At 43.3% G+C, this 14,136-nt stretch overlaps 1 protein-coding gene across 1 annotated transcript in view; it reads left to right on the forward strand.

Annotated features, from left to right (window-relative positions):
* Positions 1 to 14,136, forward strand: part of LOC110328881 (chondroitin sulfate proteoglycan 4-like) — a 64,672-nt gene that overhangs the window by 42,068 nt on the left and 8,468 nt on the right. Inside the window, exons 7-8 of the mRNA XM_029544129.1 lie at positions 1,580 to 1,711; positions 6,732 to 6,901. Of these exons, the coding sequence (XP_029399989.1) occupies positions 1,580 to 1,711; positions 6,732 to 6,901 (302 nt within the window). The remainder of the gene's footprint in view (positions 1 to 1,579; positions 1,712 to 6,731; positions 6,902 to 14,136) is intronic.

The following is a 14,136-nucleotide window of genomic DNA, read 5'->3' on the forward strand; positions in this document are numbered from 1 at the left end:
GTTGGGTCGATGCTGGTCCATCTCCATTTCTGTGATGCCCATAAGTTAATTTTCCACTTTACTGGCATCATTAGTCTCTGACGGGGTGGGCGTGGGATCTCCTTGCCGATCCTTAATGAAGACCAACCAGGTCAGGTCTTTCCCTTCCTTTCTCTTCCACTCTTAGAGGATGGTTAGTTTGAGATAGATTTTGCTTGTTAATTTCTTTTATTGTTTTGCAATTATAATTATATAATTTCTCCCTATCCTTTCCTCCTCCCCAAACCTCCCACATACTCCTTCCCAACTCTCTTTCAAATTCAGGGCCTCTTTTTTCTATTGTTACATGCATATGTGTATGTATATATGTATATGTGTATGTATATATGTATATGTGTATGTATATATGTATATGTGTATATATATGTATGTATATATGTATATGTGTTTTCAGGGTTGACCATTTGGTACTGGATAGCCGATTACTGTGCTCTTCCCTGGGAAAGGCTATTTCCCAAGCTCTCAGGAATCCTTAACTGCCTATGTTCTTTGTGCAGGACAGAGCTGCCATCTTCCCTTCCTCTCTTCTGCATATTTTGTTAAAAGTATAGCTGTTTTTAACTAGTTGTAGGATGCTAAATATCCCCCTTCCCTTAAGTTCCAATTTTCAGTATTAAGCTTTGTCAGCTTCTTAAAAATTATTTGTGTAGTTATAGTCACCTGTTACATTAGTGATATAATTTATTGATAGCATAATAAACACAGGTCATGTATATTTTTTACAATTTCAAAAACTTCTCAGGGGTAACATCTGCGCTTTGTTTTAATACGTCAGAGGTCAAGGGAGACTGCATGTTAACCTGTATTGGTGTGTCTCAATTTTGTTTCTTGTCAATAATACAATCAAGCATCACTTAAAGTGAGGGAGTTAAAGAGGTTTGCAACCCAATAGGAAGAACGACAGTATCAACCAACCAGACCCCCCAAAGCTCCCAGGGACTAAGCCACCAACAAAGGAGAACACATGGCTCCAGCTGCATATGTAGTAGAGGATGGCCTTGTCATGCATCAATGGGAGGAAGGGCCCTTGGTCCTATGAAGGCTCAATAAAAGGTCCTATGAAGAATCGAAGGCAGGGAGGTGGGAGTGGATGGGTGGGTGGAGGAACACCCTCAGAAGCAGTGGGGAGAGAGGATGGGATAGGGGATTTCTGTGAGGGGGAACCAGAAAAGGGGATAGATAACATTTGAAATGCATTTCGAGATAAAAAAAAAAAAAAAAAAAAAAAAAAAAAAAAGAAAGAAAGTCAGAGACACAATCTGAGTAATTATTTCATCAGTGTGCAAACATCATGAAACTTCCTTACAAAACTAAGCAGGCTATGACATATCTGGGTGATGTACCAGTCTTATAGGTTGTCTGTTATGGATCCAAACGTTACTCTGCAGCTGCAGTTAATTCAGCAGGCTCAGTGGGTAATTAACACATTACGGAACTGTTCTGGCTTATTTTTCAGGGCACTGTGGAAGGAGATAGAATGGAGGTAGGCGACTTTTTCAGGATAATCACATTGACCAGAGCATATTTTCTTCTTTTGAAGGAGCAATGTCAGGTGGCTTTCATTTCCAGGTGACTGATGGTCTGAACTTCGCGCCTCGACAAATCTTTAGCATCACCGCCCGAGCTCTGATCATTAGCTTAGAAGTCAACGGAGGATTGAGCCTCTTCCCAGGTAAGAGGCTTAGCCGGTGCTGGGGGGTGGGAGGGGGGTAAGTGTTTTCCTAATCAATTAGAGAATCCACTTGTATGGCATGAAGTGGTGTCTCTTACTGTAGAATGACTCTCGCAACATCTATTAAGCCTGCCCCCTGGCCCCCACGGAATTCTCAGCAGAAATCTGACAGCAGCAAAGCTGGCACTCAGCAGCCTTTCTGTCCCTTCCTTGCCTCTTCCCCAGAAAAGGAAGGGTGCAGAGCAGAGGTGGGAGTCATGGAAGGGACTGTCCTTCCTGTTTGTGTGCATCGCATTCTTCTCTCCTAAGTCTTTACAAACCCCAGGTTACTGTTTATTGTGTATTTATGTCTGTTATGTATATATTTAGAGCTCTAGCTCCTGTAGCTCAGGCTGGCCTTGAACCCACTGTCCACAGATGACCTTGACTTTCTGACCTTCCTGCCTTCGCTTCTCCAGTGCTGGTATTACAAGCTTGAACCACTCTGCCCGATTTACGAGGTGCTGGGAACTGAACTCCGGGGCCTTGTGCGTGCTAGATAAGCACCTCGCCATCCGAGCCACATCCCTGTCTGCGTTTATGTTCTCGAGCCGCTCGTGTTTCCGAATAGAAAATTTCTCTGCAGCACCCAGGGCTTGCTAGTGTTTTCTGTTAATCCTGGCTTTGAGTGGCTGTTTGCCAATGATCTAAACCAGACCTACAGAGAAGGAGCTGTGAGCCCTTCTGGCTAACAATGGAGAGGGGGAAATGTGTCCAATGGCAAGGGCAATTTTTAAAAAAGGAGAAAAAAAAAAAAACCAAGCTGGAAGTTATTTCCCAGAAGGCATTGAGGTGTAGACATAGGAAGCATGAACATGTCAGCATGGCCTGGATGCTGGGGAAGAGCCAGTGCAGCCCTGCACCCGACATCCTACATAAAAGGACAGACATTAGCCATCAAACATAGATGGGAAGATGGCGATCTTATTAAAAATGGTCCAACTAGCCCCCCCAACCCTAAAATTAACAGTACCTGCCTCTCAGAAGTTGAATGGGAGTCTCTGAAATGGGCTTAGCTCATTAAAATATCTTTTTAGATGTATTTATTACATTCTGTGTGTGTAAGAGTTTTGCCTGCTTGTAGGTCTGAGCACCATGTGTGTGCCTGTGTGCCTTCAGAAGGCAGAGAGCATCAGACCCCCCGGAACTGGGGTCACGGATGGTTGTGGACCATCATGTGGGTTCCGAGAATTACTGAGCCATCTTGTCTATTTTTTTTTTTTTTAATAAACTTTAGTTGGCCTTAAAGGGGAACTAGTTTTGGATCCGCCGGATTAGACACTGTCCTGGTATTTCTGTGCTAGGTGATAAGTTCTCGGGGAGTTGGTGGGCTCTGTGAGGTAAAGTGGAACTACAAACCCAGCAGCGAGGGGTGGAGAGAGCCTCCTGCTGCCACAACCTACTTCAGGGAGGACAGTTTGTTCACAGTTGTTTCACAGTAACTGCTGGGATGCTTTTGCTAATTTTTGATTGTGATGCTGGTAGACCCTCTACCCCCGGAGCGGTTTCCCCAGCCTTGAAGTGTTCATTTTGACGTTCTCCTCCGCTTTTGAGTTTGGTAAGGGGGAGCCTCTCAAGATGGAGCAAGGGCTGTGTGCCCTAGGATTCTTCTGATGTAAGCCTTTATTTTGCCTTTGCTCTGTCCGTTTCCCCTCTGAATGTGTGGGAAGCTTCCACCATTTCCCCCTCAAGGCAATTAGGAAGCCGTTTGGTGCTTTAAAAAAAAAAATAATAATCAGCTACATTTCAGTAATCAGAAAAACATGGCAATCTATTTTTAAAATTCCAAAACTAGAGTAATTCTGCTGCTGCGAAAGATTAAGCTCCTTTCATCTGGTGCGGCAGAGTCTGGCTTAATAATTGATGACGGTCGTATTCAAGGAAAGACAGGAACCCTGTAACTTAGACACTTTCGAATTTCTGGCGGATATTTTACTGAATCAATGAGGCCAGAAAAGAATCCAGGAAAGTGTTCACATTCCTTTTTTTACTTTCAGAAGACTGCGTCAGACTTACAGCTCTGTGCACTGTTGACCACTGTCCCGCTAATGCTAATGTTTCTTTTCCTAGCAAGCCTTACATCTGCTGCAACCCAGCCCCTGTATGCCTCCAGACCTCACTCCTGGAACTGGCTTTCACTAACCCTCCCTGGCCGGTTAGCTCAGTTGATCTTCTTAGTCACCACTGTCTCCTCCCTGCCTTGTGTCCTGTTCCAGCTCTTGGCCAGGAGGAAGGGAGGTGGAGCTTTATACCCACGTCTCTCGAGTGGCACTGATAGTCACTGAAATCTTACGACTGTGGAATCAGAAGCCCTAGAGTACAGGTGGACCTTAGTGGCCACCTGGTCCCATTCTTCTTACTGTTTTCCTGTGAAGTTTTCCCAAGTAGCAGGGGCCACCATGATTCCTGTGGCTCTTGTCACATTGTGCCCTTTCAGGGACCCACCTGAGCCTTGCTCAGCATGGCTTCTTCAGTAGCCACCTGAGGGAGGGTTCTTTGTCCTAGCTGCTGTGTGTAAGGCAGGAAGTGGGCAATAGATGCCACATTCTGTATCTTCCTTCAGAGTCCGCATCTTTGTCCTGCTATGCGATGTCCCATGAAGGGCGAGGAGGCACTCAGCATCCTACCTCAGGGTGTGATGTAAGGTGTGTATTCAGTGTGAGCTATTGCAGACCCATGTGTTCAGAACTTCTATATTTTAAAATGCCAGGGAAAAGTCTAGTGTTTTTGTGAAAGCAAAATTTGTTTTAGCGCTGTTGCCGGAGTAGAACATCTATTCCTATTACAGGCTGGGCATTCAGGTACTGATACTTTATATATTTATAGAATTTTATATTTTTAATTACCACATTGTGTTTTTAAAAGTTTAAATGAAATAGTGTATAAATACACTTTTGTTTAGGCAGTGTTGGTGCATAACTTTAATCCCAGCCCTTGGTTGACAGAGGCAGGTGGATGACTGAGTTTGAGGTCAGCCTGGTCTGTATATACAGTGAGTTCCAGGACAGCCAAGGCTACACAGAGGAAACCCTGTCTCAAAACACCCCCACACCCCCCAAAACCCTACAACTTTCAACATCCTGATTGGCAGGTAAAAGTTAAGGAGGCATGGGGCTCTCAGTGTCTCATGTCTAACAGACATTGCCTTCAGGCAATGTGACAATTCTGATCTCAAATCTAGAACTTGTTTCAGGCAGCCCCTCTCCTTTAGGTATAGGCCAGCATCCCAGGATGTCTTTATTATAGAATGCCTCTTCTCTGAGACAGGAACAGCAGGGTAGCTGTTTATTTTGTCTCCTAGGCATTACACACACACACACACACACACACACACACACACACACACACACACGCACGCACACGCACAAAGCACAGCAAGTTAATAGGTTAATGGCCACATCAATTATGTAGCAACGTTACTGTTACGTGTTTTAATCTCTTTAGTTGGGGTAGGTATTGCAGACAGGCATAAGTTAGTAGCAACCAACAGAAATCAAACCTTTAAGAACTTTAATTCACATTTCATCCATTTGAACTTCCTCTGTGGTTCATCAGACTTTGGAAGTTTCTGCGTTGGCTCCTTTGTACACTCAGCCCTGGCTTGATTCTTAGAAAGTTTGCATGGCAAGCCAAGTAATTATTAGAATACACAGTGTGTGAATGTTTAAGACTTTATAGCCTCCATATTTTGCCAAATTTGAGTATCAGTTTTTAACATGGTTACTTTAAGGACTATACTTCTAAATGAAATTTTGTGTGTGTGTGTGTATGTGTGTGTGTGTACTAAGTAATAGATTTAAAGCATATTTTTATTGTATTTTTTGATTTTTCATTTTGTCATATTGCAAGTATGTACATATAGCATGAGTGTGTGTGTGTATATATGTATATATATATATATATATACACACACACACATATGTATATATAGTAGGTATTTATATAATTTGATCAACATCTGTTCTATTTCCTTCTCTGTCATTTATTCTCCAAGAAAAAGTTTCGTAAGAGATTTTACATTGCTCTTGCTTTCTTGCTTGGTCCTCTTGCCCCTTCCCCCTCTCTCCCATTCCCCTCCCCCTCTCTTTCCACATGCTCATGGTGGGCTTCTGCTCCCCCCATCCTCTCTACTCCCCTCCTCATGCTCTGAATAAACTCTATTCTATGCAAAAAAAAAAGAAAGAAAGAAAAGAAAAGAAAGGTTTTTACATTGCAATCTAGCATAGATTTTGTTTGTTTAGCTCTAGTGATGGCATGTGAGAACATGCTGTGGCCTTAGGCTGTAGGTTTTTTGCTTACTCAATTGTACTTGGCTCTTCTTCAAGGAATGTTGGTCTTGACTCTTAGAGGGAATTTCCCGGAAAGTTTGGCTATAATGCTATAGAAGCAACTCTGTAGGTCCAGAGATGAGCAGTTCATCAACAAAGAATCATTGTCCTGAACCCTGCACTTCAGGCGGGACTGAGAGGAAATGGCATCGATAGCCCACCTGTCCTCCATCATAGGAACTGAAGGAAAGGAGAAGGGTTCACAGGCTTCAGATCCCATGAGCTGGAGGATGATCTTTCCACCCCAACCCCTGGCATTCGCATGACCTGTGATACAGGCCTGGGAGGCTCCCTGGGTTTGTTTAGGAGCCAGCACCGCCCTCCTTGAACCACAGTCTCTTGTTTTCCCAGTACCACACAATCGGATTTTTCTTTACATACCCAGGGCTGAGCCACAGAGGCCTTATTTGGCATGAACTCCTTTCTCTAGGGAACCAAACAGAAGTGAGGCCATAGCTGGAGGAGAATCACTCGTTTCTGCTGTGGCTCAGGAACAAACCATGCCCATGAGAAAATATCCAGGCATCACCAGCCTCCCCCATAGCCCCCCCATTCACATCCATGAACTCCCCAGGCAGTTTTCAGAAGTCTGGATAGACTGAGGAGCCGACCCCCTTTTGTAGGTTGTAGTTATATTCATGTTTCAATTTTAGGTTCCACAAAGCCACTTTCGTCTCATGACCTGAGAGCCGTGACCAATGATGACAAGGCAGGGAACAGAACTGTGACATTTACAGTTGTCAGGTCCCCTAGACTCGGGAGGCTGCTGAAGATGAACTCAGACAACCGCACGGAGGATGTTTCCATTTTTACCCAATGTCTGGTGAGTCCTGACATCCATTTTATGCCACTGGGTGGGACTATGAGTCTGAGCAGAGGACCTCTCCTTTGTCTTCATCCAGCTAAACCAATTAGACGTGGGCCATGGCCCAGGCCACTTCTATGTCATTTAAAACGGGGTCTTTTTAGGGAACAGAACATGAGACAGAAGTCAGAAAACATCATGCTGATTCTGAAAGTATCAAATAAAAAAAAGTACTCAGAGCTGGAGAGATGGCTCAGTGGTTGAGAGCAAATACTGCTCTTGCAGAAGACCCAAGTTCAAGTCCTACCATGCTGGGGAGCTCACAATGTTCTGTAACCCCATCTCCAAGAGCTCCCTAACTTCCTCTGTTTTGGATTCTACATGTACACACACTCACATGCACTACATGTACACTGCACACACACGCACACATACACACACACTTAAAAATAAGAAAATCTTTTAAAGGGGGTCCTTTAAAAGGAAATCCAAAGTGTATATATATATTTATATCTAACATGAATGTACTCATTATGTAGTATATTGTAATTGCAAGTATATGTAATTTATATCCAGGGTCTTTGTAACTTTGCTGGTTTACATATCTTCTTATTGAAATGAATAATCACTCAGATTTTTTTTTGCCTTCTAGCCAGGAATTGGGTGAACCAAAACATGATTGTTTATGTGTTATTTCATCTTCTTGGGGTGATGTTCTCAAATATAATTCTTTAATTTAAGCATGCCTTTGGTTGTAATCTGATATCCTCTTTCTGTCCTAGAATACCAGGTCTGAAAATTTATTTGGCTATAGCTTTGAGTAACTAAAGAATTTTTTGAATCTCAAGTCAAGTTTAGAGGAAATAGAAAGAGTTCTTTACCTTTGAACTCTTTCTGTATGATGTGAGGAGAGTGGACATGACTTTTGCTCTTCAGTTGTCTGTGTGCACTTGAGGGAGTGGATCGTGAGGCAAGCATAAGCTTCCAGTGTAACCCTGAAAAGAAGAAGTATAATGTCTGTGGTTTGCAGTTTTTTCCAGGACACAGAACAAAAACTTGGAATGAAATCTCCATTGTGTAGGGAATTAAGATGTGCCCAGGAGCATCAACACACGCCCAGGGTCAGTTTGCCTTTGGAATACTAACAGGAATGTTGTTATTTCTATAAGAGTATGTTGGCTCTAGCCCCAGTTCTTTTAAAAAACAAAACAAGACAAAACATTTTGACTATTATTTCCAAAAGCTTTTAATTTCAAACATATGGCATTTTTAGATTAAGATCGATATATCCAAAATAAGTGCTAGTGAATATATAAGCTAGACCTAAGGAGCTTTTGCTGCAATAACAAGAACCCCCCAAGTCCCAGAGGCTTATGATACCCAGCATGCCCTTCTCACATGCACTGTCTGACAACTGTGGGTTGGCTGTGGTCTGTTGTTCATGTCTTCGTTCTTTCAGAATCTAGCTACTGGAACAGCCTCGCTCTAGTCACACACAGAAGGCAGCAAAGGACAGTGTGATGTTGGACCATGGGAAACTGCAGCTTGTGTTCTAGAACATCCTTTGTATTCACATACCACAGGAGGTAGCTTGTTACCAGTGTGGTGGATAAACTGAATATTTGGAACAGTGTTCTAGCTGCTATGGTGCACTGACATGCAAACGGAAAACTGTGTATTATACTGGAAGCCAGGGTACATTTTTTAAAGAAAAAACAAACCACCTTTAGAATAGAACACATTTGTAAATAGGAAATTAACATACCGAGCCAAATAGAAGGTTTCAGGCAAGCAAGGTCTCGATGAAATAAAATCCAGTTACTTCCAGGTTGTAATGGTTCCCTGCCCCTTCTGATTTCTTCTGCCTTTGTGAACACATAGGAGGTATCTCACAAACATGTCAGCAATAGCAGGTATGAGCCAGAGCAGGAGAGGTATTGTACGGGAGCTCAGTGCTGCATAAGGAAATGGGGGGCAGGCTCAAGTCTGGAAACAACCAGTCCCAGGCCACAGATCAGGGGACACAGTGTCTGCTTCTCCCCTCCCATGACCCTTTCTTCTGCTGAACATGCGCCTGCCATTCCAGAGGTGTGAAAACTTAGAATCAAAGGACAAAGAAGAAATTATTTTATCATCTGAAAGGTTGTATACAAAGACCATGTATCTGGCTTTATACATAAGGCACACCCCTGATATTATGATTTCTTTCTCCCTAAAACCACGTCTCAGATATAGTTGTAGTTCGTAGAATTTCCATACGACAGCCATCTGGTGCCTTTGTTGTGTGGTATGTGGAGAGATTTTATAATTTAGGTATCTGAGACCTACTGGTAACTTCTGGGACTGTGCAGAAGTTTCTTGGCACAACACCAGGAGATCTAGGCTCCCTCTGTGACTCAGCAAATCACATGGGTGTTAAACCTGTTTTGTTGTATTGAAAACGGGAGGAGTCGTAGCAGTGATTGTTGAAACCATATTCACGTATGCAGACTCAGACCTTAAGCACACGTGTTCACATGGTTACACAGCCTATTGATAGCAGAGCCAAGACCTGAGCCCAGGGCTCTGGATTCTAGGTCATACTCCTACCAAATTAACCAGAGCTTTCCCCTAAGTGGTTAAATGCGGCCGAGACAGAAATAGATGTAAAGTATATAGCATGTTACCTACACTTAATTGAGGGTTGTGGAGATGGAAAGCATTCTTCTAATGATCAGGAGAGACACAAGCTAGAAGGTGACTACCTGTGTGGGCCATGGTAAAGAATTTCACTGAGGAGAGCTGGCATCAAGATGACTGAGAAATCCAGCTGGTGTTCAAGAAGGGTGGTGAGGTGACCGGACATCCTAAGGATTACAAACACTAATTAGATGGGGTTTGAGGCTGATGCTTAGCTTTTTGTTCTTGGAAATGTGAAAAGTTCCTTTCTACTTCTCATATTTAAAAGGAGCTTCCCAGGGGAGGGCAATTTTCTGCTACACTGGAACTGGCTGGTGTTTGCCCTAATGTGCAGCAGTCATTTAATGAATGGAAATGAGGTCATCAGAGGAGAATGACATTTGCTCCACCTATGACCCACTTATTGTTTCCTTTAGAGAGTTCCTGGTATTCTCAAACACATTTCCCTCAGGGATGATGAGAGAAGCGAGCAAAGGATATATGAGAGGTCTCATGCAGGGACCAAGTTTTCCATCCCTGGCCAGAGCCCAGGCCGGAGGAACAAAGAGGCCTGAGGATGGGCATCTCCAAGGACTTGTTCTGACAGTCAGGGCAAGAGGGATGTGGTGGGAGGAAGGGAGCAACTGGGAGCTGCTGCTGACAAGTCTCAGGGTTTTCCAACATCTATGTTTGTCACTTTTGAATAACTTGTCTCTCTTTCTGCCTCAGCCATCATAAAGAACAGTCAATGATGTGGGTAAAGGAGGAAGACTACAGAGAAATCCAGGAAAAAATAAAATCCAAAATATGAGCTCTGGTTCTTTCAGGGTCATAGCTTGCTTTGGTGTTTTAGTGGGTATCACACACACACACACACACACACACACACACGACATTCAAGGGCTTTCTGATGCTGTAACAGAGTATCTGAGAGGAATCCGTGTGGAGGAGAACAGGTTTACTTTGGTTTGGCTTCTGAAGCTTCAGTCCTTTGTCAGCTGTCACTTGCTTTGAGGCTTGAGAGGCAGAACATCCTGGCGAGGCACACGAGGTAGAGAAATGTTTACTTCCTGAAGGCCAGGAAGCACAAAGAGAGAAGACAAAGGGATATGGAAGCAAAGGTTGCGACGTCCCCTCAGACGCTCATCCCCAGTCACCTAACTCACCCTCAATGGTTTCTCCACCTCTTCAGGGTCCCACACCCCAATAACTCCAAAGACAGGAAACCCAATAGTTCAAAAGTCAGAGAACAAACCTTAACACATGGGGTTTGGGGGGACATTTCAGATCCAAACTACAGTGCATACTTGATAAAAGCAAGACCAGAAAACGATAAAATGTTAAATTTGTATCCAGACAGAGAGGAATACCACCTATTAATACAGTAAACATGCACTGACCTGAATGCATTCCAGGGATAAGGACATGGCTCTAGGGGTAAGAGCATCTGCTGTGCAAACATGAAGACCTGAGTTCACATTCCCAGAAGACACATAAAAGGACTGCTCTGACCTCTGCATGTGTAAGCATGGGTTAAAGCGTATACACACTTACATGTGTGCACGCACATACGTGTGCATGCATGCACACACACACATTACATCATGTACACACATTAAACAACACTGAAAACATTCCGATCCTGGTTAGCATATATGTTTAGAAATGGGCATTTTATTCATGGTTTGAGGACAGAAGGAAATTAGCCTTTCTTCTTGCCCCTCCCACACACTACCTCCTTTTCCATTTTCCACACGCAGATGGAGAGGGGGCTTTGGCACAGCCTGAAGTTTATAATGTCTATCAAGTGGTACCCATGTCAGGTCCCAGTCATCGTATGACAGCTCAGATTTACCATCAGTCAGCTTTAGAACATTTGGGAAGTAAAAGAATGGTGGAGGGGAGGGCAGGAGGCCTTCTCTTGGACCGGGATTTGCTCAGTTATGGAGCAGTCCTGCCTGAGACTGTATGTTCAACAGAGTGCAGGAAGCTTTCCTCTGAAATCCTCCATGAAGATCCTGATTAGCACATATGTGCATTTATTGGGCCTCTTCAATGTGATGGGGAGGAAGAGAGAGAGAGAGAGAGAGAGAGAGAGAGAGAGAGAGAGAGAGAGAGAGAGAGAACGAGAACTCAGGAAGTAATTTCAACTATGTAAAGAGTTCAGAGCTATTTAGCCCTGTGTAACTTAATAATGGCTAATTACCAATAGACTTTCTAGACCAGCTTTTCTTCTCAAGAGTCAGTTCTAGCCAAGTGACCTGCTAAGCATTCAATAGGGACATTGTAGGCAGTTGATGGCTCAGTGCTCTTTCCCCCCTTAATGGAGGGAATCAATTTGTCCTTGGCTCTCTACCTGTGGGGGGTTGGGGGCTAAGGATGGAGATTAAAAGTAATGCATCATTTGCATATAAAACATACACTATTCTTGCTTGTGAAGAGATGACCATTTAAAATTAGTACTTATGAAGAAAATAGCTCATTAGAAACCTCGACTGCATTGTGCTTCATATACTTCAGCAGAATAACTCTAAGGAGGTATTTGTGATGTCATTGCCCAATGTTAAGTTTCTTAGCCCAGAATAAGTTCACTATGTTTTCTGTGTCGTGGCAGCCTAACAAAATAAGCAAGTGGCCGCTTTGTTTTTCAATGTCAAATTCTAAGGGGGTTAAGATAACCCACAGAGAACAAGCATAGGATGTATCCACAGAGAAGACAACCATCAGACTCCCATTGCACGAAAGCACTCTTACACACTGGAGAAGGTTCTGTCCACTTCCAAGAACCCACGAACAAAGCAAGCTTCGGAGTCCACAGAACACACTGATGGTTTCCAGGTGAAGCTCACAGCTAATTGAGTGATTTTCATTCCGTTGCTTGTTGAGATAATTTAGAGTCATTAAAACAGCGAAGTGTTCTGACTTTGAGGTTGATGACAGCCAGCCTCTTTTCTTTTCAACAAAGCCAGTAATTGCATCTCAGCTATTGTACTTTTGTGGGCTGGATGCCATCCGTCTTGGTCTCCACTGCTTCTGCAGGACAGATAATGGTTTCCCAGGACCACATTTAGAAAATCACAAAGCCATGCTGGGCTATTAATTTTTGTCCAATTACTCCTCCCCAAATCTGGACTTACTGCTTTCATAACATATACATGTTTTAGAGAATTATAGACACATTTCTCAAAGGCTGGAAATTAATTTGTTATAATTTAATGGAGAGTAAAATTAGCTTAATGTCTCATTAGGCTTTTGTCTTTGAATCTGCAGAGTAGGGAGGGGCCAGCCTTCCTGTCATTCATGGTCCTACCCACCCATCATGTGCCTCTTTGGGCTCACTGGTTTAGTCACAAACAGGCCTATTTGTCTTTGTGGACATTTTCCACTGATATTTTTCTTTCAGCAGTTTTGTTTTGCATCACACTCCTCTGAGTTATGTGGAGAGTGTTGTTCCACATGTTGGAGATTATTGTATTGTCATGTAGTCATCGATCCATTACTTGAATTTAAACTTGACTAGCAGCTCTTGGCCCTGTGGCTTTGAATAGTCAAAATGTTCTGTTCTGTTAGTATCGTTGGCTCTTTCTATGAAAAGGAAGACAGCACTCATTCCCATTTAATGAGAGTGGCTTATTTCTTCTCCTTCTATTCAGTTCCCACGGCCACCGTAATACAGTACTGTAAGCAGGACGGCGTTTCTGGTTAGCTTTTGTCAATTTGACAGAAACTAAAAACTAACACCTATGAAGAGGGGAAGTCTTTTGAGAAACTGCCTCCCTAACGTTGGGCTATAGGCATGTCTGTGAGGCATTTTCTTGATTGATGGCTGATGTGGGATGGATGACCCAGCCCACTGTCACTCAGCTGATATCACCCCTGGACAGGTGGTCTAGGGTTATATGCAAGCTGAGCAACCCTTGGGAAGCAAACCAGTAAGTCCCTGACTTGAACTCCTACTCTGGCTTCCATGGTGTTAGACTGTGATATGGAAGTGTGAGCCAGATCATCTCTGGGCTACGTGGAAGTTAAACTAAATAAACTCTTTGTTCCCCCATGTCATTCATTTTGGGTCAGTGTTACTTCACAAAAACAAAAACCAAACTAGAACAACAACTAAGCCTTAGAAATGTCTTCTTTCATAACTCTGCTGTCCAGAGTCTGAACTCCATCCTTCCGGACCTAGATCCTAAATCCTCTTGGAGTGTGTTCCCTTTCCACCAGAAGGACCACCATCATGGTTCCAGAGAACAACTGGGCACAAGCACAGCAAGATTTCTATAACAGAGGCACAGGGTGTCATGGCTACAGAATTCCCAGGGGACAGGCTGTATAAAGTGAGGCTGATTCTCCTTAGTAAGAATGAGCAGAAAAGGCATTCCTAGATGATAACACCCAGAAATATCTAGCTAGAGATTGGCAGCAGAATATCACACCCAAATAATTATCAGTGAGCTATGATTCATGCCTCTGAATGACTCTATTGGTCTCTGCAGCAGCTTACTAGAAAGAAAATCTCTGCATGGACTCCAGAAGTCTGTCTGTAACTATTACTTTTTCTCACAGAGAGGATTAAATCTTCATTTATATAGAAGGGT

The sequence above is a fragment of the Mus pahari genome, chromosome 11 (assembly GCF_900095145.1).
Source record: "Mus pahari chromosome 11, PAHARI_EIJ_v1.1, whole genome shotgun sequence".
NCBI lineage: Eukaryota > Metazoa > Chordata > Mammalia > Rodentia > Muridae > Mus > Mus pahari.